At 40.0% G+C, this 25,590-nt stretch overlaps 1 protein-coding gene across 1 annotated transcript in view; it reads left to right on the top strand.

The window, feature by feature from the left end:
• The window catches only part of LOC149260080 (protein LIKE COV 1-like), a 248,890-nt gene extending 236,131 nt beyond the window's left edge, over positions 1-12,759 (top strand). Inside the window, exons 7-8 of the mRNA XM_089419645.1 lie at positions 12,071-12,171; positions 12,426-12,759. Coding sequence (XP_089275771.1) covers positions 12,071-12,171; positions 12,426-12,434 — 110 coding nt within the window. The 3' untranslated portion in view covers positions 12,435-12,759. The remainder of the gene's footprint in view (positions 1-12,070; positions 12,172-12,425) is intronic.
• Positions 12,760-25,590: the final 12,831 nt, after the last annotated feature.

Raw genomic sequence — 25,590 nt, 5'->3', positions numbered from 1 at the left:
TTCAACGTATTCTTTCTTCAAAAACGTGCTAGTGATAGTGATATTTTGCCTTGAGGTGTAAAGAATAAGTTTCCAGATTACATGCCCATAAAATATCTTATGCAATACATCTTTCCAGGAGTCCTTCTGAACATATTCAACGATACAAAGCAATACATAGGACTCCAAAACTTTAATATATATGTTACTTCAGATTGTCAAATACTCTTGGCACAAGTACAAGAATTTTGCATGGTTCATTCCTTATGTTTGTGCAATTACCCAATATAATCTGAGAGAAAAACTTTCTTCAAGGCTTATCACGCTTATGGAGCTGACATTGTACCATGTCTTATTCAATGTAGTTTTACTTATAACTCTTATTTCAAGCATTAAATCATTGGCTTCTAGCTTTGCTAGCCATATTGAAGATCACACAAGCCATCATTCAGTTTCTTTGTTGCTTCAGCAAACACTTCGCTATGAACTTGAGATTTCATGGCCTTTGAGATTTTTCCAATGTTCCACGGGGACACGTTCCCCAGTGTGGGGGATGTGCCCTGACGCTTCCCCCCGCTCCGGGGACGGTGAAACTTTTGGGGAAACTCGGGGAAACTCCGGGGGGGGGGACGTTTTTCTGGTGACAAAACATGACTCCTTTGCAGGGGGGATGTCGGGGGGATGCAAGGGGGACGTCAGGGGACGCATATGTGTCCCCCCATTTTTTTGTCTAGTAATTTTTATAAAACATTAAAAATTAAAAGAAATACAAATTTAAATATATGAAAAAATGAAAAAATGAAACTATATTAAAACTTGTTAAAACTTAATTAAAAAAAAAAAACTAAATTATATTAAAATTTAAAACTTAAAAAATAAAATAAAAACAATAACAAATATAAAAAACTTTTAAAGTATATTAAAACTTAAGACTTAGTATTTATTAATATTATTTAGTACTTTTTGAGAAATTTACTAGCATTTCACTGCTTAGTGCTTTCTATGTTTACTTTTAGTTTAGTATTCTATGACTATTTTAGACTTCAACATAATGTCAATGTCATTGTCATATGATGAATTTACTTTTTATCATTTTTGAAAATTTGATGCGCATTGCATAATTTCAATTGTAAAATGATGAATTTATTAATTTTATTTAGATGTACCTTGCATCATGCCAAATGATGAATTTAGAAGGAACATTGCATAATGTAAAAAGATGGATTCAATTTAGTAATTTACTTTTAGATTTAGAATGCAGAAATGTCAAATGATAATTCATAAATGATAATAGTCTAATAAGTAATGATGATCACATTTAGTCTTTAGATGTACATTTCATAATTATTAAGATTTTCTATTTAGTTATTGACATTTTTTTGGGATTTTATTTTATTTTTATTTTTATATATTAAATTTTTAATAATTTATAATTTTATAATTTTTATGACTATGATGTCCCCCCGTTTCCCCGAAAATTCCCTAAATTTTGGGGTTGCACCATTGCTTATATACGCTCCCCTTGTGCGTATCCCCGCTCCCGCATTTCCCCGTCCCAGAAACTCGGTGGAACATTGGATTTTTCGATCATTGAACTAGAACTAAGGGTGTTCAGCTCAGCCTTTTCAACAATCATTGTAATCAACAAATTGTTCTTTATCAAGAGTTCGTTCAAGGATTTTATTGTGGAATGGTTCAAATACTTTGAAGTAGGAGTACAATTCTTATTGCTTCAGCTTGCTGGCTTTCGTATCTATTACTTTTTGGTCACATTGAAGACTTATATCTCAACCTTCAAACTATTCGAATGTAATGCCAAACTTCCTGTAAGTAAGAAGCACATCTTTCCACGAGGTATCTTTACAGAATATAACTCTAAGAGTTGTCCAAAAGAGGCTGCAACAGATCCTTCACCTTTGAATTTTCTGAGATTCAGACTCCTTCACGACCAGAGATTTATTTTTGGTCTTTTAGCATAAGAATTAGGGCTTCGGCCTAAACTGAGATTCTTCTGAATTTTCTGAGGATTCTCGGACTTTGGACTGAGCCCTTCTGATCAAATAAACTTCAGCGCTTAAGAATCTCGGCTTCATGTTTGTACTGTCTGAGATTTGGCTGATGGCATGCTCATTTATCATAGAGATCTGAGGGTTCTTTCAGAGTGTGCTGACCTGAAAGTTGATATGGCTGCTTTGTCCACTGAGACTCTCGACCTTAGTTATAGATGCCTATGATCATGTCAAAACAAAGATATCATAAGATTATGCTCAAGATTTCTTCTTCCAATGATTCTGCCATATGAAAGATTTCACACCAAAGCAAATTGTAGGCTTACTGTGATATTTCAGGTTACTTGTGAAGTCACTCAGCCTACTATCATTTGCCCTGAGGCTTTTCAGACTGTCAGGTTGAGGTATCCTTTTCGGCCTTCTTGTAAGACTGAGACATAGGGTTTTGGATTGATCAATAATATTTCTGGTATATAGTTCAAACTAGGACTCAGACTTTCGGCCTCATGATTGACTTGGAATTTACTTCTGCTTCTAGAGCTTGTAACAGAATCAAGCCTTAGAGAATAATAATGATGATGGCTTCTTCAAGGCTGCTCTTATACCATAACTCTGAAACCATGTTGATTTTTGGGGTATCCTCTAAACTGATAATTACTTATGATTTCCATTAGGTTAATCTTGTTCTTGTGATTTTTTCCATCATAAAGCAATAACACAGAGGAAATCAACAGTAAAACAAAAAAAAAAGTGCCATAAGGATCATAAAGAGACAGCCACACAAGAACACAAGTATTTACCCTGGGAGAACCCACATGGGGGGAAAAAACAGCAACTTTTTCCTTAGATAAATTGTTCACTTCAACAAGAGACACACCTAGGCATTCGTAGTCATTTACAAGGTCAAACTGACCAACAGAATAAACATGGTCAAACCTGGTCCACTGCCTCTTAGTCAAGTTACAAGTCTGCCCAACACTCTTTGACTGAGCTGATCTGCTGCCTTTCCTCAGAGGCTCGGTCTGTGCCGTCTCAAGAATTCAGTCTGCTGCCTTGCCTCAGAAGTTCGGCCCTGCACCTTCCTTCAGAGATTCGGTCCTGCAACTCAAGCTCATCTCAGATGTTTGGCCTTATGGTGCCTCAGAATTTTGTTCTGTTACAAAGATAATTTCGGTGTGCCTCAGAATGGTCTGCCTTAGAATGGCTTCTTCGCTGGCCTCAGACTTGTCTCTTTGCTGACCTCAGATATACTTCTTCTGTTAAAATTGGTAACTAGGGCCAAACTCCATGTGGGTGATCTTATTCATGGCTGATAATATTTTTATTAGATTCCTCTCGTCGAGAGGTGTAGGATTGATCTAAAGATCATCTGATTCCGATAAGTATTTATGGAGATATGAATTTATTTTGATTATGGAATAATTATCAAACCGACCTACAACTCATGTAGGCTTAGAAGCCCAACAGTCGCATCTATTCAAACATCAACAGTTGTGTATAAATACAAGAAGACTTTTCCTCATTTTCTCTCACTCATCTCATCACATCTCTCTCTCTCCTGCGCAGAAAAGAGGCTCTTCTCTACTGCGCAGAAAAGAGACTCTCTCACACGTGGAAGGAAGGTGCAAAATTTAGGGCTGCAATTGCAGAACTAAAGTTTGACCAGCGTTGACCAAAAGACTCCCTCCTCAGAACTGCGCTGTAGGTCCATCTGGATCTCCTCTGAAGGCTGCATTTTTTGGTGGTGGAATCAAGTGGATTCAACGGTCGGTTTGCAAAATATTGTTTGCCCTAGTTTGGTTGATCTAGGGTTTGCTGCTGCTGATGTAAATCAGATTTATGTACTATTTCTCTCTGCTGGATTATTGAAGATAAAGGAAGATTTGATCAAAGGGTTTCCCCACATTGGGGTTTGTTCGTGGCTAGTGGCAACATTTTCTGTCTCTTGTCTTGGCTTGTTTTCTGTCGATCGTTTAATGTTCTATCTGCACTTTACTTCATGTACATGTGATTGCTAATTTGTGGATAATAATAAGAAAGATAAGTAAATTGTTATAAGCATAGAACATACCATAACTTAACATGGTATCGGAGTTGAGGTGAACACAAAGCCCGAGCAAGAGCAATCACTGAAGAGAAGATTGGCAAGGCTATCCTAAAAGAACTATGGGGTCCTCATCACTCTTTCCTGCCGAGGACAAGCTCCGTGAGAAAGCTGACTATCACGTATGGAAGATGTCTATCGATCTAACCTCAGAAGATCAAGGAGTATTGAACCATGTGAGAGGCAATATTGTTGAACCTCCATCAAATGCATCCGCTGCTGCCAGGAACAAATGGAAAACCGGAGAAGTCAAAACAAAGAAGATCATCCGGGACTCTATCGACAAGCACTTGGTGGCCTACATCTCCGACCTGAACACCTCCAAGGAAATCTACGATAGACTGGTGAGTTTATTTAAAGTTAATGATGCAAATCAAGTTTTGTTTCTTAGAAATAAGCTAAAGGAAATTAAGAAGGGTAAAGATGAGAGTATGCAAGCATACTTCTTAAGGATCACCGAAATCAGGAACGATCTCCTATCTATTGGGGAGGCTATTACTGATAGGGAAATGGCACTCACGACTCTTGGAGGATTACCATCCGAATGGTACATGTTCAAGACTACTCTTCTGAACAAAAATGTAATTCCTGATTTCGAGGAATTAATGGCTAGATGCATTCAAGAAGAAACAAGGGTAGAAGAGCAAGAAATGCCCATACCTAAAGGTCCTTCTGCTGCCTTTTCTTCTCATGCTAAGAAAAGAAATAATTCCGGGACTAAATAAAGAAGAAAGGTTGGACCTAAGGGTGGAAGAAAAGGACGATGTTACATTTGTGATAAAGCAGGTCACTATTTGAGGGAGTGCCTTGATAGAAAGGACTCACACCGGGACGATGATCAAAATCCCTCTCATGACTATCAAAGGAATGACAAATCTAATAGCAGAGGTAAAAGGAGTGTTGGAAGTCAAGGAAGAGGACAATCATTCAAGAAAGCTAGAAATTCCGGGTATGAATCCAACATTGTTGAAAATAAATAGGATGAATATTATCTACCAGCTTCTCTATCTACCTCTGCTCCTTCGGACTCAATGGGAATTTGGCTTATTGATAGTGATGCCTCAAGGCACTTCACTGGTTACAAAGAAGTTCTCCATAATCTGATAGAGAAAGAAACTAACTTGGAAATTGTCCTTGGAGATAATATGAAATATCCCGTGAAAGGTGTAGGCAATGTCTCTCTCAAATTGAATCAAGGTAATACAATCCACCTACAGGATGTATTATATGTACTTGACCTCAAAAAGAACCTGGTGTCCATCTCGGCAATGGAAGACAAAGGCTACAAGGTAACCTTCAGCGATGGCAAGTTAGGTATATGGAAAAATAATGTTAAAGATGCCTTCACTCTTGGGTTTCGAGTTGATTCATTATATCAGGTCGGTGGAAGTCCGTTGGGTGTCATGTCTTGTGACACATCTCTTGAGTTCGAACTTTGGCATCGGAGGTTTGCCCACCTTCATTACAAAGCTCTACCCGATGTAAGACAAATGGTAATAGGGAGGCCCAAATTCCAAGTAGAGAAAGAAGGTGTATGTCCGGGATGTGCTGAAGGAAAGCTCAAAAAGGGACCATTCCCCTCAAGCCAAAGCAAGACCTCCGATATATTACAGTTGGTTCACTCAGGCATATCTGAGGCTGGCACTAAGAGGGAGACTACTACACCATATACTCCTAAGTAGAATGGTGTGGCAGAAAGGAAGAACCGTACGATTATGGAAGATGTCTGTGCCATGCTCCATGATCAAAGACTTCCGAAGTTTCTATGGGCAGATGATGTAACAATGCTTGATGTGGAGGAACCCATGGATCCTATTTATCCACCTGAGCCTTCCTCTTCTAGGAAGAGGCCCTCTTGGCTTAGGGGGCTACTTGATGATGCTAAAGGACATGCTGCACCTCGAGGAACCTTCCGTGAAAGTAAGAAACCTAACAGGTATCTGGGATACCTAACCATCATGAGCACGATCATACAAAATGAGCCTTCATCATTCTCAGATGCCGTCAAGCATCAAGTATGGAAGGATGCTATGACTGAAGAATATGAGTCTATTATGAAGAATGATGTCTAGAAAGTAGTTCCCAGACCCTAGGACAAGACAATTGTCACTTCTAAATGGCTTTACAAGATAAAGCATGCAACAGATGGAAGTAAGGAAAAGTATAAGGCTCGTTTTGTTGCTCGTGGTTTCTCCTAGAAGGAAGTTATAGACTATGATGAGATATTTGCACTTGTTGCCAGATATATGACCATCCGCTCGATCATAGCTCTTGCAGCTTCACAAGGATGGAACCTACATCAGATGGATGTCAAGATCGCGTTCTTGCATGGTTCGATCAAAGAAGAGGTCTACGTGGAGCAACCCGAAGGATTTGAGATTTATGATAAAAAATCTCATGTGTGCAGGTTGAAGAAAGCTCTCGATGGGCTGAAGCAAGCACCTTGAGCATGGTATGAGAGGATCGATAGCTACTTGATGAAGCTGGGATTCACTAGGAGTGAAGCCGATCCTAACCTTTACGTTAAGGTTGAAAATGACAAACCTCTCATATTGGTGCTGTATGTGGATGACTTCTTGCTAATAGGCGCAAACCCTTTTATTCACAAATGTAAGAGGGAGTTGGCTTCTGAATTTGAAATGAAGGAACCTACATCAAATGGATGTTAAGATCGCGTTATTGCATGGTTCGATCAAAGAAGAGGTCTATGTGGAGCAACCCAAAGGATTTGAGATTTATGATCAAAAATCTCATGTGTGTAGGTTGAAGAAAGCTCTCTATGGGCTGAAGCAAGCACCTTGAGCATGGTATGAGAGGATCGATAGCTACTTGATGAAGCTGGGATTCACTAGGAGTGAAGCCGATCCTAACCTTTACGTTAAGGTTGAAAATGACAAACCTCTCATACTGGTGCTGTATGTGGATGACTTCTTGCTAATAGGCGCAAACCCTTTTATTCACAAATGTAAGAGGGAGTTGGCTTCTGAATTTGAAATGAAGGACCCAGGACTAATGCACTATTTCCTAGGACTTGAAGTGTGGCAGAAGCCAGGGGAAATTTTCCTATCTCAAGGAAAATAGGTGGTGAAGATATTGGAAAGATTCGGTATGGTTGACTGCAAGCCTGTTACTACCTCGATGGAGCTTGACTTTAAGAAGCTAAGCGGTAGCGCTGCTGGACTTGTTTTACGAAATGCCATCGAGTATCGTCTACTCGTCAGAGCATTACTGTTCTCAGTGAACTCTCGTCCAGATATATGCTTCGCAGTCAACATGTTGAGTCAACATATGGTTGAACCTCATCACATACATTGGATTGGTGCCAAGAATCTGTTAAGATATCTTCGTGGCACAATTACTTATGGGTTAAGATACACTGCCGAAGATGTGAGATTACTTGGATACACTGATGTTGATTGGGCAGGTAATGTGGAGGACCATAAGAGCACTTCTGGGTGCTGTTTCTCCTTGGGATCTGCTTCGATATCCTGGATGAGCAGGAAGCAGAAGTCGGTGGCTTTGAGCACCGCCGAAGCAGAGTATATTGCTGCTAGTATGGCCTCTTGTGAGGTAGTCTGGTTGCAAAAGCTCTTCATTGAGCTGTTTGGATTTACATTGGATACCACCGGATCCTATGTGACAACTAGAGTAGGATTTGTTTGTCAGAGAATCCCGTATTTCATGATCGCTCCCAGCATATCGATATCAGGTACCACTATATTCGAGATATGGTGCAGCGGGGAACTATAAGGCTCCAACATATCGGTACAGATGAACAGGTTGCCGACATTCTAACAAAGCCCCTAGGGAAAGTCAAATTCTTGACTTTCCAAGAACAACTTGGTGTTCTTCAAAGACTCTCTGATGAGGGACTTGTATGATGCATTGAGCTCTGGGAGCTTCGGGGGGGTGCGGGGTACTTCTTGGAGCGACATATGACCACAGGGTGATTCACCATCCCCTGGTGGTATACATGTACACCCTGTGGTGACTATGTAGCAGGATGATTGGTTCTCCTGTGAGGTCTGGATGATGTGTTCTCCATGACAACTATGTAGCAGGATGATTGGTTCTCCTGTGAGGTCTGGATGATGTGTTCTCCATGACAACTATGTAGCAGGATGATTAGTTCTCCTGTGAGGCCTGGATGATGTGTTCTCCATGGCGTTTATGTAGCAGGATGATTAGTTCTCCTATGAGGACATGATTGATTAAGTTCTCCTGTCAAGGCATCCTACCCATGCAGTTTGGGACTCATGGGAAGTACCTCTCATCTGATCAATGAGCAGGGAAATGAGGATAGGGACCATAGTAGTACTGATGGACGCATCGCTGTATCTACCGTACTCCCTATGCTAGGATGACCTTCATTGATCTGGGATCAATGATACTGGTCTGGGACCAGTGGTAGGAGTTGTACCCACTATGACGCTGACTTCGGGTCGGTTGAGACTGGTCTGGGACCAGTGGTACATACTCTGAGACTGACTTCGGGTCAATGGAGACCTGGTGTGGGACCAGTGGTAGGAGTGGTACATACTATGACGCTGACTTCGGGTCGGTTGAGACTGGTTTGGGACTAGTGGTACGCACTCTAAGACTAACTTTGAGTCAGTAGAGGATGATACTGGTCTGGGACTAGTGGTAGGAGTTGTACCCACTATGACGCTAGCTTCGGGTCGGTTGAGACTGGTCCGGGACCAGTGGTACATACTTTGAGACTGACTTTGAGTCAGTATGATACATCCTTGATCATTTCTTCCTCTTCATAATTCGGACAAAGCAGAGCAGAGCAGAGCAGATCAAAACAAGGCAGAACAAAACAGAGTAGAGCAGGCAGAATAGAGCAGAGCAGGCAGGATAGAGCAGAGCAGAGCAGGGGTCAAGCTGTATAGGGCAGTGCATTTGATGGATGAATAGTAGCGACCGACAGACAGATTGCAGATGGAGTTCTCCCTAGTTGAGAGGGAGTGTTAAAATTGGCAACTAGGGCCAAACTCCATGTGGGTCATCTTATTCATGGCTGATAATATTTTTATTAGATTCCTCTCGTCGAGAGGTGTAGGATTGATCTAAAGATCATCCGATTCCGATAAGTATTTATGGAGATATGAATTTATTTTGATTATGGAATAATTATCAAGTCGACCTACAACTCATGTAGGCTCAGAAGCCCAACAGTCGCATCTATTCAAACATCAACAGTTGTGTATAAATACAGGAGGACCTTTCCTCATTTTCTCTCACTCATCTCATCACATCTCTCTCTCTCTCCTGCGCAGAAAAGAGGCTCTTCTCTACTGCGCAGAAAAGACTCTCTCACACATGGAAGGAAGGTGCAGAATTTAGGGCTGCAACTACAGAACCAAAGTTTGACCAGCGTTGACCAGAAGACTCCCTCCTCAAAACTGTGCTGTAGGTCCCATCTGGATCTCCTCTGAAGGCCGCATGGTGGTGGAATCAAGTCGATCCGACGGTCGGTTTGCAAGATATTGTTTGCCCTAGTTTCGCTGATCTAGGGTTTGCTGTTGCTGATGTAAATCAAATTTATGTACTATTTCTCTCTGCTAGATTATTGAAGATAAAGGAAGATTTGATCAAAGGGTTTCCCCACATTGGGGTTTGTCCCTGGCTAGCCGCCACATCTTGTGTCTCTTGTCTTGGCTTGTTTTCTGTCGATCGTTTAATGTTCTATCTGCACTTTACTTTATGTACATGTGATTGCTAATCTGTGGATAATAATAAGAAAGATAAGTAAATTGTTATAAGCATAGAACATACCTTAACATCTTCGCTACCTCAGATAGACTGAAATTACTTGCCTCAGAAAACTGAATTTCTTGCTTGATGAGGAGGTCGAATTGGCACATATATATAGTAGTTATGCTCTCCGAATAGGTGCCTCTACACTTGGGCTGACTTGCTTAGGAGGAGGGCCGACATGGCTAATTTGGAACCAATAAATTTATGTAACGAATAAAATATATAAATAATATAAAGCCATAAAAAATGGAGAAAAGGAGAAACTCCCAAATTCTGAGCAAAATGCTTCAATTGTACGACAACAAGGTTGACGAATTTCGATAGTCAAAGACTTGGATAGGAGAACGAGTTTTGTGCACCGGTTAAACAACCTAGAGGACCGAACTGCTTTGATACCGAATGAAGCGAACAAAGTTCTTTCTATAAATTAATTACTCCAAAAGACTTGGAATGTCAAGATATCCATTTAGGATATAAATATTATATTAAATAAAATGAATAAGAATGATAATGAATGATGAATGATTTACAATGAGAATGAGAGGCTTGCTTATATATCAAGCAAGTGTCTCTTCATGAAGAGTCATGTCTCATTTAGACATGCCTCTTCAACCTAATTACTACTTAACTAATTATTATTTATGATTATTATCATTTACATTATATTTATATTATTTATATATTTTGTTCGTTACAATTTAATTTTCAAAATTCGAACTTTTCTCTTTTGCAGAGAATATTTCTTTTGAGATAAGCATGAAGAACATGCTTTACAAATATATCAAAGACTCAAATATTAATTATGAGTACCGACCATAGCTACAAAAATTCAACAACATCCAACCCACATAGTGCCACATCATTCCTGCCACTGACTTTGATTTGCAAATTTTACAAAACTGTTAAACCCATGCCCTTGTTACAGTAAAGCCACCTAGTCCAATCATATGAATGAATAAATTGCATGGTAGCCCACTACTTAGCTTCTAAGGCCCTTTTGGATTTCAAAAAGTATTTTGGCAGGGATTCTTCTGGGATCTTGGGGGGACTGTTTTGGGATGGTTTATGAATATGGGTCCTTGAGCTTTTTGCCATGATGATCAAGGACAGGGTGGAAAAAATACTAATACTAATAATCTCCTGTGACCCCAAGTCTTATATTTCACAGTTTCATGTTTCTGCCTCTTCCTTAAAATGCCTTATTGTTGTTGTCACCTCCTCAAGACGCTTTCTTGTTGCTGCCCCTCAAATATGCTTTTTTGTTGCTGCTGTTATATAATTCTTCACAGGCAACCCTAACTCTGCACTCCAACTTCCTTTCCCGAGTTTCTCTTCTCTACTGTGAAATGAATGATGAGTAAATCGACTGTAGAGGCCTATTTATAAAATAAAGAGTAAGTAAAATTTCTTTTGTTTTTCTTGCATGTTTCTCTATTGATAGTGTAGAGGCCTATTTATAAGATAAACAGATTTGGCAACCATTTCTTATGGGCGGAAAATGCAAAATGTCCAATTTGTATGCAGTTTTTTGCCTAGAACTGTTTCAGACCTATTTCTTCCTGAAATGATACAGGGCCATACGATTTTGGTACCATAGAACATCTCAGACTAGTGAAAAATTTCTATATGAGCTCCCAAGAGAATTTAGCGGTCCTTGCTATCTTTGATTGCAAAGTCATTGAACTCTGTGAGACGTGTTGGGCTTGGGACCATCCCAAGGGTATGAGATTTATAGGAAAGATTGTAAGCTGCTATAACTAGTAATTTGGTAGTTTCATATTTCTGAGAGCATATAAATAGTTTTAAGTTGCGTGTAGATTTTCATAAATACTTTCTATATTAATGAATATGTTCATTAAGGCATCTGTTTTGGCAACGTATCATAACAAGCTAGCAATATTTTATTTTAACTTGTCCAATATCTCATTTTGATGGGTTTGTTTCCATGTTCTGATAATATGGGAACCATATTGGTTCTTCTAGACAAGTCTTGATAGATTGTTTCCTCTCTAGTTTCTGTGTATTATCACTGCTTTTGCTCACTGGGTTGGTTGTAGTTCAGTTCCCTTCTATGATATTCTCCTATTGTGTGATATTTTTGTAGGCTATTAGTAAAGTGGATTTCTGTTTAGCATGATTTGAATCTAAGCAAGCAATGAATTTCACTTTCACAAAATTGCCTGAAGTACTTGTGGATATCCATGTTCATGTGCAGAGATTGTTTTATCTGGAGGGATGTCAATGCCTAGAGTACTCTCATCAATGGATAGATCAGCCATCCAGGTGGACAGGAGCATGGCAAACAGAGGTTTAAATGTATGAATATTGTCATCATGCAACAGTGATTGTTTGAAACTGTTGCTTTTATTAGCTTTGACTTCACTGATCAGATTGTAGCTCACTGCAACATACGATTGCACTACAGTGTTTGAAATTGAAACCTTTTTTCTTATTAGCTTTGACTTCATTGATGTTAATTGTACTATATAGTACTGCTAAGACATTACCCTAGGGTTTGAATGGCCATTACACAGCCAATGTTTGTTAACACGGTCACGATGGCAAAACAGGTAATCTAGCAGCAGGGTACTGCCAATGTTGAAGAGATGTATTATGGTGTGCTATGTACTTGAAGAGTGTGCTCAGTTGGGCCTTGAAGCCACACTCCTTTCACAATCCTGAGTCAAGTGATTATCTAATTATTGTCATTAATTCCTAGAGTTGTGACAGTTTGCTTGAATATAGAATATTGAGAGGTGATTTCTATCATTTAAGATACAAATCCATTGCATACCCACAAGTGAATTGTATTACAAACAGAAAGTGATGCATTGGTTCGAGACAATGTGTTGTGTGATTCTCAGCAAATTGTTCTTAGTTGACCTTCTCTGCCTTGCAAATCAAGAGATTGTGTTCATATTTCTCTACATGGAAATATAACGTGATGTGTAGGATATGGTCACAATTGGAATCACTAATAGTTATGAAATCCATCTCTTCTATGGTCTACCCACTTTCTTTCAATTCGGATTTTTTACTTCAGCTTGGAGATGCTTTATGCTGCATTAATATCTCTTGTTAGAAGTACATTATGAAATCCATTATTACATGTGTTGCATTTCTTCTAAATACAGCTTGCAAGGATTGAGAGATTTTAGTTGGACATTTTAATTGGACTGCATGCTAATAGATGTGTATTGAAACGTAGCTTGTGGAATTTACTAACATCTTTCTGTTATGTTGACACTGTCCACAAAGCATGTTTTCGTTGAGAAATCTAGGGCAGCTAGATTAGGGCGATTTCTCTTTACTTTGATAACTGCTTGTGATGTTCTTTACTTCAACTTGATGTACTTGTAATTAGCTTCTTCTTTACTTGATTATTATAGTGTTCCTATCATCAAACAGCTACCAAACTATGAAGATCAATAGAACAAGAGGACACAAGATATAGGCTGCTAGCCAGGGAAAAACCTCTCCTAAAGAGGAAAACACACAAGAATTCTTCTCTTCTTATAGAATCTTTCAAATGGCGAATTTGAAGACTTTAGACCCAAGACAAAGACCCCTCCAAGACCAAGTCAACCTTCTGTAGATGAGCTTCTCTTCCACAAAGTCAACGCTAGTCAATCAATTCAAATTTTCAGATTTAGGCCTTCACTTCAGAATTTTTTGATTTCTGCTTCAGGTCTGCACTTTTTTCTCGGCCCTCCTGCAACAGCTGCAATTTTCGCATCTGTGGGAGAAAGGGATTGATTTCCATCTTCTCCTTTCTTTGCTTGGCTTGATCTTCTTTCCTTGGATATTCAGCCTTAAGATTTGATCCTTCTTGACATCAAAATTCGGCTCCTTAGGATGACTGAAATTTCGGTCTTGTGGCTGCAATGTGTGCCCTAGTTTATTCGCATGTGTGAGACAAAAGTGGCCCAAAAGCAGAGTTCAAGGACTATGATCATTCTTCTCGTATTCTCCTCTTCTTCACTAGCTTCTTTATCCTTATTGTGTGCTTCAACAAACTTGGATGGATGATCTTTCATACGAGGTTGAGTGCCTCTTATATATAGGCTTTCATGGAGCTCGAACAACCCTAATGAGGTCGACTTCATCCTTGTAGGCTGAATTATCTTCTTGCAGGCTGCCTTGGTCTTGGAGGGAGACTTTTGACTCTTTTGACTCGGCCGACTTGGTCTTCGAGGGAGACTTTTGACTCGTAATAAATTTTTCTTACGTGATACAAAATGCCCACTAGGGTTTTTTATATATGACAATGACTCTTTGATTTCCTTGACTCTATGACAAGGTCCTAGAAGCACACAATGGGTGCTTGACCTAAAAACAAATTGACCTTGAACATGAAACACATGCTATAAAATAACAATATTAATTTTTCTTTTCTCTTTACATAATACATAAAATCAAGATTACATAAAATATTATGAACATCGAACCTAGTTACATATTTCAACACTTCCTCTTAACTAGGGAGGTATTCATAATACAGATGCTACTTGGACATTCTCATACTGAATAATTCTTATAAGAAGAGTTAGTTTTGTTAAGTCATCTCATAAGCTATCTTCTCAACGTATATCAGTGCATCTCATCTTATCAATCGACATTGTCATATAGCAAGGCCTTGACTAACAACTCTATCTCTCCACTAGATTAGAGCATAATGTTGGGGAGACAAATGATTTATAGACACCTTCATCATTATCTGTCAAGGCATATACCCCATCCAGATGTTCACAAGGTATGTCCTTTTAAGACCATTCCTGTCTTGGATTTCCACATCCTCAAGGAATTTCCTCTTTGAGTACTCTTACCTATTGGATGCCATCTCTTCCTCAAAGAGTATCAGAATTGGTCTTAGATGCTTACCCAATCCTCCATTCTTTCTTCATAATGTGAAGACAAGAATGATGTGTCTATCTCTCCCTCGACTAGGGAGGATCTATTCGTTCCTATAAAAGGGATATACCCAAGCTCCCTCTTAACTAGGAACTTGTTTCCAACAATAACTATCTTCTCTTCGGTGGAGATCATGGTACTATCAATTGCTTATAGGGCTCCTCCTTTTTGCTTCATCATCTCCTGGATGAACTTCATCTTTTTCATCTTGGAACCAACTTCTTCGTAGGGCTTCAACTATCTTCTACATCACTTTCCCTTTCCTCTTCATAGTGTTGAATCAATAGTCTTGTCATCCTTCTCTTCATCGAAAAGTGACCTTCGTCATCATCTGACTATCCTTCATACTGCTACCTCATCCAAGTCACGTTCCTTCCAAAGTTTTCCATCCAAGTCTATATGTACTAGTTGTAGGTGAATTTCTATAACCTTCTTCTGGTAGCCTTGTTTCCAATCCAACCAGATGCTTGCTTTCAAAAATCAAACAGTGAACTTCAAAAATATAATTACCTCTTCATGATGGCCCTTTGTCATAATATCAACTTCTGCAACATCAACATCTTGCATACTATTCGAACCCATCTCCAAGATATTTACTATCAAGTTTTTTCCTTTTTCATCATACTTATCAGGGCCTTCATAATTTCTTCATGGGGATGTCATAGCTAATCCTTCTAGATGTTGATTAATTTCTAAGTGGCTATAGATACATCTTTACGAACTCCTTTTCTAACTTCATATACCGCTTCCTTGGGATCTCAATACATGATTCCTTCATCATAGGAACAATGGTTGCCAACCACCTCATATTTTTCATGAGGTCATGTAATGTTTTTTTTTTTGTCAAGTTGTCTGTGATCCTCTGGGCTTCACCTATGGCTTGATGAGTTGTGACCTAGGGGCATCTAAGCTGTCAAAGTCACCCGGGGATCGCACTTGGCCTGGGCCACACCAGTCCTTTAGCTGACTGGATTTTTAGCATGTCTCCCCCTAGCATAGGGCACAACCGCCCCCTGTGAGGTTTGATCTTGGGTCGCCTAGTTGATGAGGCCCATCCTCAATCGGTTGTGCTAGTAGGACTTGACATGAGGTCATGTAATGTTGATTTCATCATGTAGAAGAGTTCAAGACATATTATATTCATGCCTTCATATATCATTCAAAAGGAAGAGTCCCTTCTTCTCCAATCATGCTCATATGATAAAGCATTCTAACCATTCTATCTGCAAAAAAGTGTTGACATGGTTTTTATTCATCTATTAAAGTTAACAAATATATGCATACCTCTTCCTTCATGTGATCATCTAGGCTTCCTTCAACAACTTTCGTTTGTTTGCTTGAAGATGAAAATGCTTGAACTAAATTGTCATGCTGCACTTCTCTTGTACCATACCTTCATCCTTCTAAACTGTGTATTCCACACGAGATGGAATGTGGCACTTGCTTCTTCTAAGTAGAGGTGAACCTTTTAACAAAGATTCCAAAGGAGGATCTTGATGATCCTTATTCTACAAATGCTTCTTTCTAATGATGATGAGGTGTGACAAACTCTTATCTTCCTATCTTGCGACTTGCTTTGACCATACAAACTGCTACTTTGGCTATCCTTTCATGCTTCTAATATTATGTCATCTCAATGTTACTATACTGCATCTTATCATGATTGTAATGCTTCCTACCATGACTTGCTAACTTCTATATACTGAAAAATAAACTAAATGTGAGTTACCTTTTAATAATATAGTTCTTTTACTCCTTCCTTCTTTGACTTCTTTTCTTCCAGTTCTTCTACTTCTTCAGTCACATGGGCTTCATTTCTTTCCTTTCTTTTCTTGTTGCCCTTCCTGGGTTTAGGACAATTCCCTTTGAAGTGCCTGTTACCGCTCAAACTAGTAGGGGGTCCTAGAGGGGAACTTGCTAGGTCAGGAGCAATAATGAAGCTAAAGCTCACTGTCACCACAACTAAAACTTCCTACTCTTTACGAACTTTCACCGATGGGAGGTGACCCGATATATAGAGAATCACTTATAAATGATAAATCAACTAAGATGGATGTGAAGTGATCTTGGGGACCCTTTCCTGGGGGGGACTCAAGAATGGGACAGACTTGCTTTTTAAGCAAGGTACAAAGTTTCTAGGAAAAGGGGACAATGACTTAAGCCTTGGGTTTAAGGAGTGTGAATTGTAAATGAGCTTCCAAAATCCTAAAATCTTTGTTGAACTTGGTTTCCCAAGTGGTTTTTGAAGAGTTGACTTTTCAAAGGTATGGGACCACACGGGACCAAGTGGACCCAGGTTAGGTCAAGAGGAAGGAGTTTAGCAACCAATGATAGACTTGACCAAGGAGTAGAAGGGGATCAAAGAATTGATCTTAAGTTGAAGGTGCAAAATGACCCTATGAGGAACTAGCCTAGGAAAACTTAGGGAAAAAAATTATCTTGAGGCTAGGCCTTGGGATATCTCACAACCCCACTGTTGGAATTTCCTCAAATTTGGAGGAGGCCTAGGAGAGACACCAAAGTAGTTGAGGCCAAGAGATCAAAGTTTTTCTATGGGTGGCTTGTAGGGAAAATGATGTCCTAGGATCCCTAATGTGGCTAGACCTAGAATAAAGAGGAGAGGTGAAAACATTTTTCTTTAAGTGATCACCTTATGGTAGACCAGCGCCTAATCCCTTGGGGAGATTGGAGTCAAGAAGAATACGAAGATAAACTTCGTTTCTAGGTCAAGGAGGCTCTAATATCAACTTCACTTGTCTTTCGGGCAAAGGAGAGTGACCTTAAAAGCTTTTATACTTCATTTTGCAAGGTGGAGTGGCTTATCAAGATAAATTCAACCATAGAATTATCCCTAGGAGAATTTGTTCAACATACATGGCCCATATATAGAGATGCTATGTAGAAACATAATTCCACAATTTTGCAATAAATGCATGCAACAACTAACCCTAGTACAACGAAGATCTCATTATCAATGTATGTGATAGTAAAATAAAAAATAGCATTAATTTGTACTTACATGTAAGAGATATATCCAACCACCCATAAACTTGCCAATCAAGAAGCTCCAAGATAATAAAAGACAATCCATACATCAAAATTCATCCATGCTCCAAAATTCCGTCCACCAAGAAGGAATAACAAAAATCTCAAGAGAGATACAAATCTAAACCAAGTGATGGTGAGAAATGAACTCTCATCATTTATATTTATACACCTCTGCGGAGTTCGATTTAGCTATTTGAGCCTACTTTAGCCCCTAAAATAACAATAATGTGCAAATAACTAACTTTTGGTGACAAGCCCGCCAAACTAGCTCATAAACAAAAATAACAAGCCTCTCAAGAAGCTTAATGAAGAATGATCAATAATACATATCGTTGGGATCTCTAAGAAGCCTGATGAAGTTCATAAGTCTCGTAATGATGAATAAAACTTTCGAAAGTAATGGGCAAGGGCTTAGCCCCTTATTCTCCACATAATAAACTTGTGGTGCTCCCAATGGGTGTGAGGGCACACAAATAACCTCATGGGTCTCCAATTAAGTTGAAGATGCCTACAAACCATCTCTAACGGCCAGATGATGGTGTACGTGATGCCACATTAGCATAAAAGTCTTGGGTCATCCGTCAAGTGCATGGTACAACTGTGGGGCTAGCTAGGAAAATGTGAACCAAGTGCATCTTCCTCATCCAATAGTTGAATCTCGAGCAATCTATGAACATCTATGGGGATCTATGGAGTGTTGTCTACTGCTGTGGAGGCCCATGGCACTCAATGCACACTCTACATGTGCCAATGTAGACCTCTGGAGGGTTAGGACCTTGTATAGGGAGACCAAACCCATGATGGAGACCACTTGCAATCCTGCATAAGATCCAATGCGTCTCCTAGCCTTCTAGTATAACAAGTCCTCAAGGAAATTGAGCAAAATAGTTTACAAACCATGAACAACAGGTGGGGACTGTTAGCACTTGAATTTGGCCTCAGGCTGAAAAAGACAAAATCCAAGGCAACATCAAACCACTTAGCCTTGTAGCTAGCCCTACGGGGCAGGAGAGGGCTCTCTCCGGATCTGTCTCAACGAAAAGGTCTTCAAAGGGCGGAGATGACCAATTTAGAACACTGATTTTAGGCTAGTAAACTGATAGGGAAAGTTTGATTTTAAATTTTTAGAGGTTTGGTGGAAAACTGAGCACAACAATTTTGGGTGCGGGGATGAGACACAGTTTTTGCAGAGGTCTTTTTGGGGCAAGGTAGGAGATTGTCTTGATGCCTTTGAATTAAGTGAATGGATAGAAATGACCGGTGAGGAGCTAAAGAGAGCAAGAAACTTTCGAGAGTTCTCTTTAGACAGAGGAAAACATAGATATTAAGCAAACTTAAAGGCAGAGCATATAAATTATGAATTCTACCTTAACACTTCATTTACTTAATGTGCAGAAAAGAGAAGTTGGAAAATGATACACATAACACACTTACAAGTACAAGAGAGAAACACACCATCAACACAAATAACCACAGGAATCCCAAACAGTGCTGCAAAACCCTGGTCTTTCCTTTGCCAAAATTGCAGAGATACAAAGAGTAATACAGTCTAAGCTTATCCCTCAAGAGTCCAACCATGAAAATGACTAAGAAAATACATAATATAGGCAAGCTAACACCTTTCCTTGCCTCTAGGGGTCGAGCTCATCCTTCTAGGAGCTGTTTCAACCAATTCTAAACTGAGCACTAAAATCTAGGCAGTCAAAACCACTTGCTTCTATAAGCTAGGAAACCAATTCATTCATTAAATTTGACTTTTTATGAATGAATCTTCTAGAAGAGATAAATAAGTGCCAGGACATCATAAAATTACATCAATTACATCAATTACATCAAGGAGGATGAAAAATCACTCCAAAAAGTCAAAACTAGTCAAATCTGCGTTTTGTTGAGCTGTAGGTGAAAATCTGGCAAATTTCCCTGATGCGTAGCGCCCCAATTCTCAACGCGTAGCGCGCCTTTGAGCCAACTTTTGAGGCACTTCCCAGCATCCAAATGAGGCAAAAGTAGGCTTGTTGGAAAGGTCTGGATGTCTACTTTCCAGCCCAAGTGGAATTTCTCAATTTGGTGGTCATTTGCCCCTCCAAAATTGCAATCTCCCAAGACTGCTCCCTGTGTGTCCAAAAAGTGGCAGAAAGTCATTTTTTGCATGTTTTTTGACCTTCTGAGGGCTCAAAACCTGATGAAATGTCTTGGCAATTGCTGAGCAAGTGTAATTTGTCATGACAAATCCAAAAATGCTGAGTTTTTGAGGAATGGACTTGCCCATCTTCAGGGTAGCGCGCGGCGCGCTACGCGTTGAGAGCAAAAACCTGTGTGTGGCACAAAAAAGTCAAAATTGACCAAAATTGCTCAAAATTTCCTGAAATTTGAGCTGGAAGTGCATCATTGAGCACCATGCTCCTTCAAGGTAGCTTCAGCCAAAATTTGAAGCGGATCGGACCGTTTCCTCCGTTTTAGTGCCTTGGCCAAGCGTGCTTTAAGTACCTTCATTTTTGCTTTGCATACATGCATGCGGGCCCAATAATGGTTCTTCATGTGGCGGAGCATGTCTTTGTCCCTGTTTGCCTTTGCTATCAACCTCTCTAGATGTGTGTTCACCTGAATGAGCATAGAGCTTTGCTCCTTAGGTGTCAAATCACCGGGTCTCTTGCGAGCCAAGTTCCGGTCTTCTCGGATCCTCCGCAACTCATCAAGAGAGTGTTCATCCTCTAATTGCTTGTTGCGCTGCTCTAAATAAGTAATTGTCCAATTTACCATCTCCAATTTTTGTTGCAACAAGTCATTTTCAGCCCTTAGCTGCTGGATGATCTCCTTTGACTCTAGGCTAGGAGAAATGATATCAAGGTCAACAACATCTATGCCTGGAACACCTGATGGCCCCTCATCAATCTTGGGCTGCTTGCCTCTCTCTGGTACCTGTGCTGCTGTCGAAAACGAGGCCCCTTCCACCTGATGTGGAGATAACACTCGCTGTGCTGATGAAGAAGGCGAGACCCCTTCCACCTGATGTGGAGATAACACTCGCTGTGCTGATGAAGAAGGCGAGACCCCTTCCACCTGATGTGGAGACAATACTCGCCGTGCAGATGCAAATAAGGCCCTGTGGCCTCTCTGATATGTGACAAATGGAGGGGAGCTGACATGCTCAGGCTCTGGAATGTCAAACTGATGTGAAGGCCCTCCCTCATCACGGACAACCTCAGGAGGTGGCTGTGGCACTGTGAACAAGTCACGAGAAATGAAATCCTCCCATGGAATACCCTGTTGTGCCAACTGATGCATGACCACAATCTTGATCAGTGCATAATGATAAATGCTCTTGTGTTGCTATGCTGGGCTCTTTCGTTGCACCAAGGGCACCATCCTCTCTATATTTCGGCACATGAAGAATGGAATGTTCATCATTCGTACCCGTGTAAAATGCATCAACAAACGGATATGGTACGAATATAAACGTGAAAATCTGCCCTCGCAAGTGAAATAGCGAATGATGATCCTCATCAAAGGGGCATACTAGTCTCTTAAGAATCTGAAGGGAAAAACACCAGTTAGGTGCCTCATATATACAGGTTTGATATATGGCTCATAATGAAATCTGTCCAACTGCTGGCGCTTGTTCCACTCTTCTCCAATATTGGGTATCCCTGTTGCTTGAGCAACAATCTCGGGTGACAATGTGAAGTCCACTCCTGCAAGATTCACATGCCCATTGTGCAAATGTAGGACAAACAAGCGGGCCAATTCCCTGTGGTGTTGAATTTGGGAGATTCTCTCGCAATATTCATAACATGATTGGTATCGGAAACATGACACTGCAAGTGGACAAGCTTGTAGATAAGCCAAAGAGGTGGGCTCCTCCCTGACATGCTGACCACCTTTACCACCCCTGTGATGCCTCCTTGGCACCTCTACCTCTGGTGTTGTTTCATGGTCATCACTTTGCTCATAATCTGTTTCGGTTTTTGACATGGTTTTGGAGGCAAGTGACTGAAAAATAATGCTGACTGTGCACCCAATGAACTGCTGTTTTGACTTGTTTAGATGCTGTTACCAAGGGGACAAACACACATGGGAAATGTTAGGGAAAAGGGAACATTGAGGGGATTAGGGAAAACAAATGCGAAAGGAAATTTTAGGAAGGGAACATGGAACATATGCAATCATAATTTGTGGAATTTTAATGGGAAGTGGGGTTTAGGAAATTTACATAGGGTTTTAGGAATTAGTAGGGTTTAGGGATTTTAATGATTTTTAATAGGGAAATTATATGATTTGCATGGAAAAATGTCAAGGAATATGGTGAGGAAAATATGGGGAAAGAGGGATGGAAAATGGGTAACCTTGGGCAGCAACTTTCAATGAAAACCTAGCACATTTGCATTTTTAAAATTTGATACAACAAGGTAGGGTTTTTACTTCATATTAGCATGGCATTTTTTGCATGTTCATTGCTCATTCATCTTAGCCAAACCAAAATCACCATGGATTAGAGGCCTACCTGAAAAGATTTTGAGAAAGTAGTTTTGGTGGCTTGCTGGCGATTTCCTGAGCAAGAAACCCAACGTGTAGCGCGCCCGGCCTGATGCGTAGCGCGCCTCCAATGCGTAGCGCCTGAGTTAAATTGAACTGGAAAATGCGCGCTGATGCGTAGCGCGCCTCCTCTGATGCGTAGCGCGCCACTGCAATTGCCCAATTCGCCCAATGAACCTTGAAATCGACTTGACAAGTATTCTCTTGAAGTGTTGAGAGGCAAATGAGTTACCAATGAGGAATGGCATGCTTTTATAGGCTTCCTTTTAATTTTTACTTGCCCAAAACCCACTTTGTAATGTTTTGAATGTTGACACTTTTTGCTTTAATTGGCTCTGACCTTTAATTTCATTTCTTTGAAAAATTGGTTGAAATGCTGATTTCTTCTGAAAATTTTTGCAGGGATAGCTTCTAGGATGCTTTGGCAAAGGAGACCAAGGCTGCACTTCGACATTTGAAGAATTTGAAATTTTGAGAATTTTTACAAAAATGAGATAATGACCTTGTTTTCAAAAACAGAGTTTTTGAGAACAAGGTAAAAATTTAGCTGTACAATGATGAGAAATGTTTAATGAAGGACATCCCTCTGGCCTGCTGGTCCTTGATGACCTCTCAAGATAAAATTAGACTCAACCCTAGACCTAAGACCTAAAACTTAAAGCAAGATGAATGACCCTTTGAGGACTTTATTTATTTGAACAAACCTGAACCAGCAGTGCCAAACAAGAGGGGAATAACGACATAAACTCCTTCCACCAAGATTATGGCATGCCTAACGGAATGCAACATGATCACACTGATGGGACACCTAATCATGAAATGCAAAGAGCTTTGATCTCTGGTGGAGGGCTACTAGACCGACTCTAACAGGGACTTCATAATGGCATGCCCTTCCATAATGGGCTTTGGCATGTGCTAATGTCTCCAACCTCCAGATGGGGTTAACCAAGTATCCTATTAGGTGGTTTCTACTTCTAAAGGGGATAGTATGTCCGAGGTACATCCTTCAAAAGGTAGTGGCATGTGATAAAGAGATGAATGGAGTAGGGAATGAAAAGGGGCAACCTTGGGCCATATGCTGGGGTATAAGGGTAGCTAGAAAAAAGGAAGCCCACACTTGGGTATATAATCTATAGGAGGGAGAAATCGTGGTACATGAGGTGCCCCAACCTTGATTTTTCCAAACTTCTTTATATGCCCTTTTCCTTTTATGATCTTTCTTTAATTAACTGCTCGAGGCTTAAGGGGTAAGAGCATGATGTGTGAGATATAATAGTGGATACCTCCTTTAAGATAGGGTGGTTCATTGCCCACCAAGAATTGGGATAATCATGGGTTCTTAAATGATAAGGAGACTCATAGAGCCCGTAGGAACCAGGGTGATGGCCATGATGATGGGGTAGAGCTCATGTATTGGCTTTTTCCCACATGCTAAATGTGTTTGTCCCAACCATCTTTTGCATTTTATGGTACATTTCCTGTTGAATGTGGCCAATTATGCTTTTACTTTTCTTCTTAGCTGCATCAACCTTTGGGGCATCATTTCAGGCTCGACCCAAGGTGTGGGCAAGGGGAAGGGAAAAACTAACCCTATGTGGACCCAATGGAGGAATGTGGACCCAGGTGGGAGAAATAATGAATGGGATTATAATTAGTGGAAGGGGAGTAATATATATGGATGAGGGAGCAGGACCACACAACCAAAATTGGGGTTTCCCATGCAATACCATCCCTAAATCCCAATGGTTAGTAAAAGAGATCCCACGTGACTAGGGTCCAAGGTTAACATCCAAAAGAGGTATAGGGGCAAGATTACAAACCTAGCCCATTCCTTTCCACCAAATCCCCCCATTAATCCATGCCAAGAAGTGTCCTTGATAAGCAAACTACAATACTCAACTACCAAATGGGAAGGCATACCTTTAGGTTTGGAAGGCCCATCTTCAAACACATGATCATGGCAGATGGGTGAGGGACCGCATGGTTGACTCTGGTGGTAGAGACATGACACAAAGTGCTAGTTGTGGCTACAAGGGGTTGCTAGCTACCGACTGAGGACCATCTTGGAGAAATTTTTTCTCCTAGGGATATCACCCTCAAAATGGTGGGTAACAGTGCCCATTTTCATTACATTTCCCTTTCATCTTTATAATAACTGCATATGCTTGTGTTTACTCATTTGATCCAACATCATTCTTTGCCTTTAATCTGGTTTCTTCAATCTTATGTAATGACCACATATCACTAAATGGAGTGGCTTGATACAAAGTTGCCCCATTCATCTGGTAATGCATTGAGTACAAGAGTGGTCATCTTCGGATCTGAAATTATTTCTCCTAACTCTTGTAGTTGATCTCTAATTTGGGATACCGTCATGAGATATGAAGTTCCCTGTTCTTCCTTTGAAACTTTCATCTTGTATAATTCGGTTCTTAATGATATTATTGTTGAGAAATCTAGGGGTTGCCAGATTAGGGTGATTTCTCTTACTTTGATAACTACTTGTGATGTTCTTTTACTTAACTTGATGTCCTTGTAGTTAACTCTTCTTTACTTGATTATTATAGTGTTTTTTAATCATCAAACAACTACCAAACAATGAAGAACAATAAGACAAGATGACACAAAATGCAAGCTACAAGCCAGGGCCAAAACCTCTCCTCTTGAGAGGAAAGCCCACAAGAATTCTTCTCTTCATATAGAATGTTCAGGTGATGAATTCCAAGACCTATGACCTAAGACCACGACTCCTCCAAGACAAGTCAAACCTCTTCTTTTGTGAACTTGCTTCTCACAAAGTCAACCCAAGTCAACTTGCTCCAAACTTCAGATTTCAACCTCCTTTCCAGAATTTCGGCTTGTTGCTACAAGATTGTGATTTCGGCCTACCTGTACCTTCTGTAATTTCACATGTGGGTAGATTGACGGTTGAGAAGACCTCTCTCCTTCCCTTGATGTAGTCTCTCTTCCTTAAGATATTGGCTTGCAAACTTGATTATGTTGACACCTAATTTCGTTTATCAAGGTTGACTCTAATGATGCCCTAATTTGTCATATGCGTTGAAGATGTTAGTTAAAAAAAAGTCCCAAAATTTTGGTTTTTCTTCTTTTATGTTGTCCTCCTTTTTTGTTGGCTAGAATACCTCCTTTTTCCCTTGATTGAACTTGTTTTCTGCTTCAATAAACTTGAATTAGTTTTTCACTCAAGTGAGGTCGAGGTCTCCCTTATATATAGGCTTCTCT

The sequence above is a fragment of the Pinus tabuliformis genome, chromosome 6 (assembly GCF_031772625.1).
Source record: "Pinus tabuliformis cultivar Carrire ecotype Pingquan chromosome 6, CPIR1, whole genome shotgun sequence".
In the NCBI taxonomy this organism is placed as follows: domain Eukaryota; kingdom Viridiplantae; phylum Streptophyta; class Pinopsida; order Pinales; family Pinaceae; genus Pinus; species Pinus tabuliformis.
The sequence above is the reverse complement of the archived record's forward strand: the minus strand, read 5'-3'. Positions and strand labels throughout refer to the sequence as shown.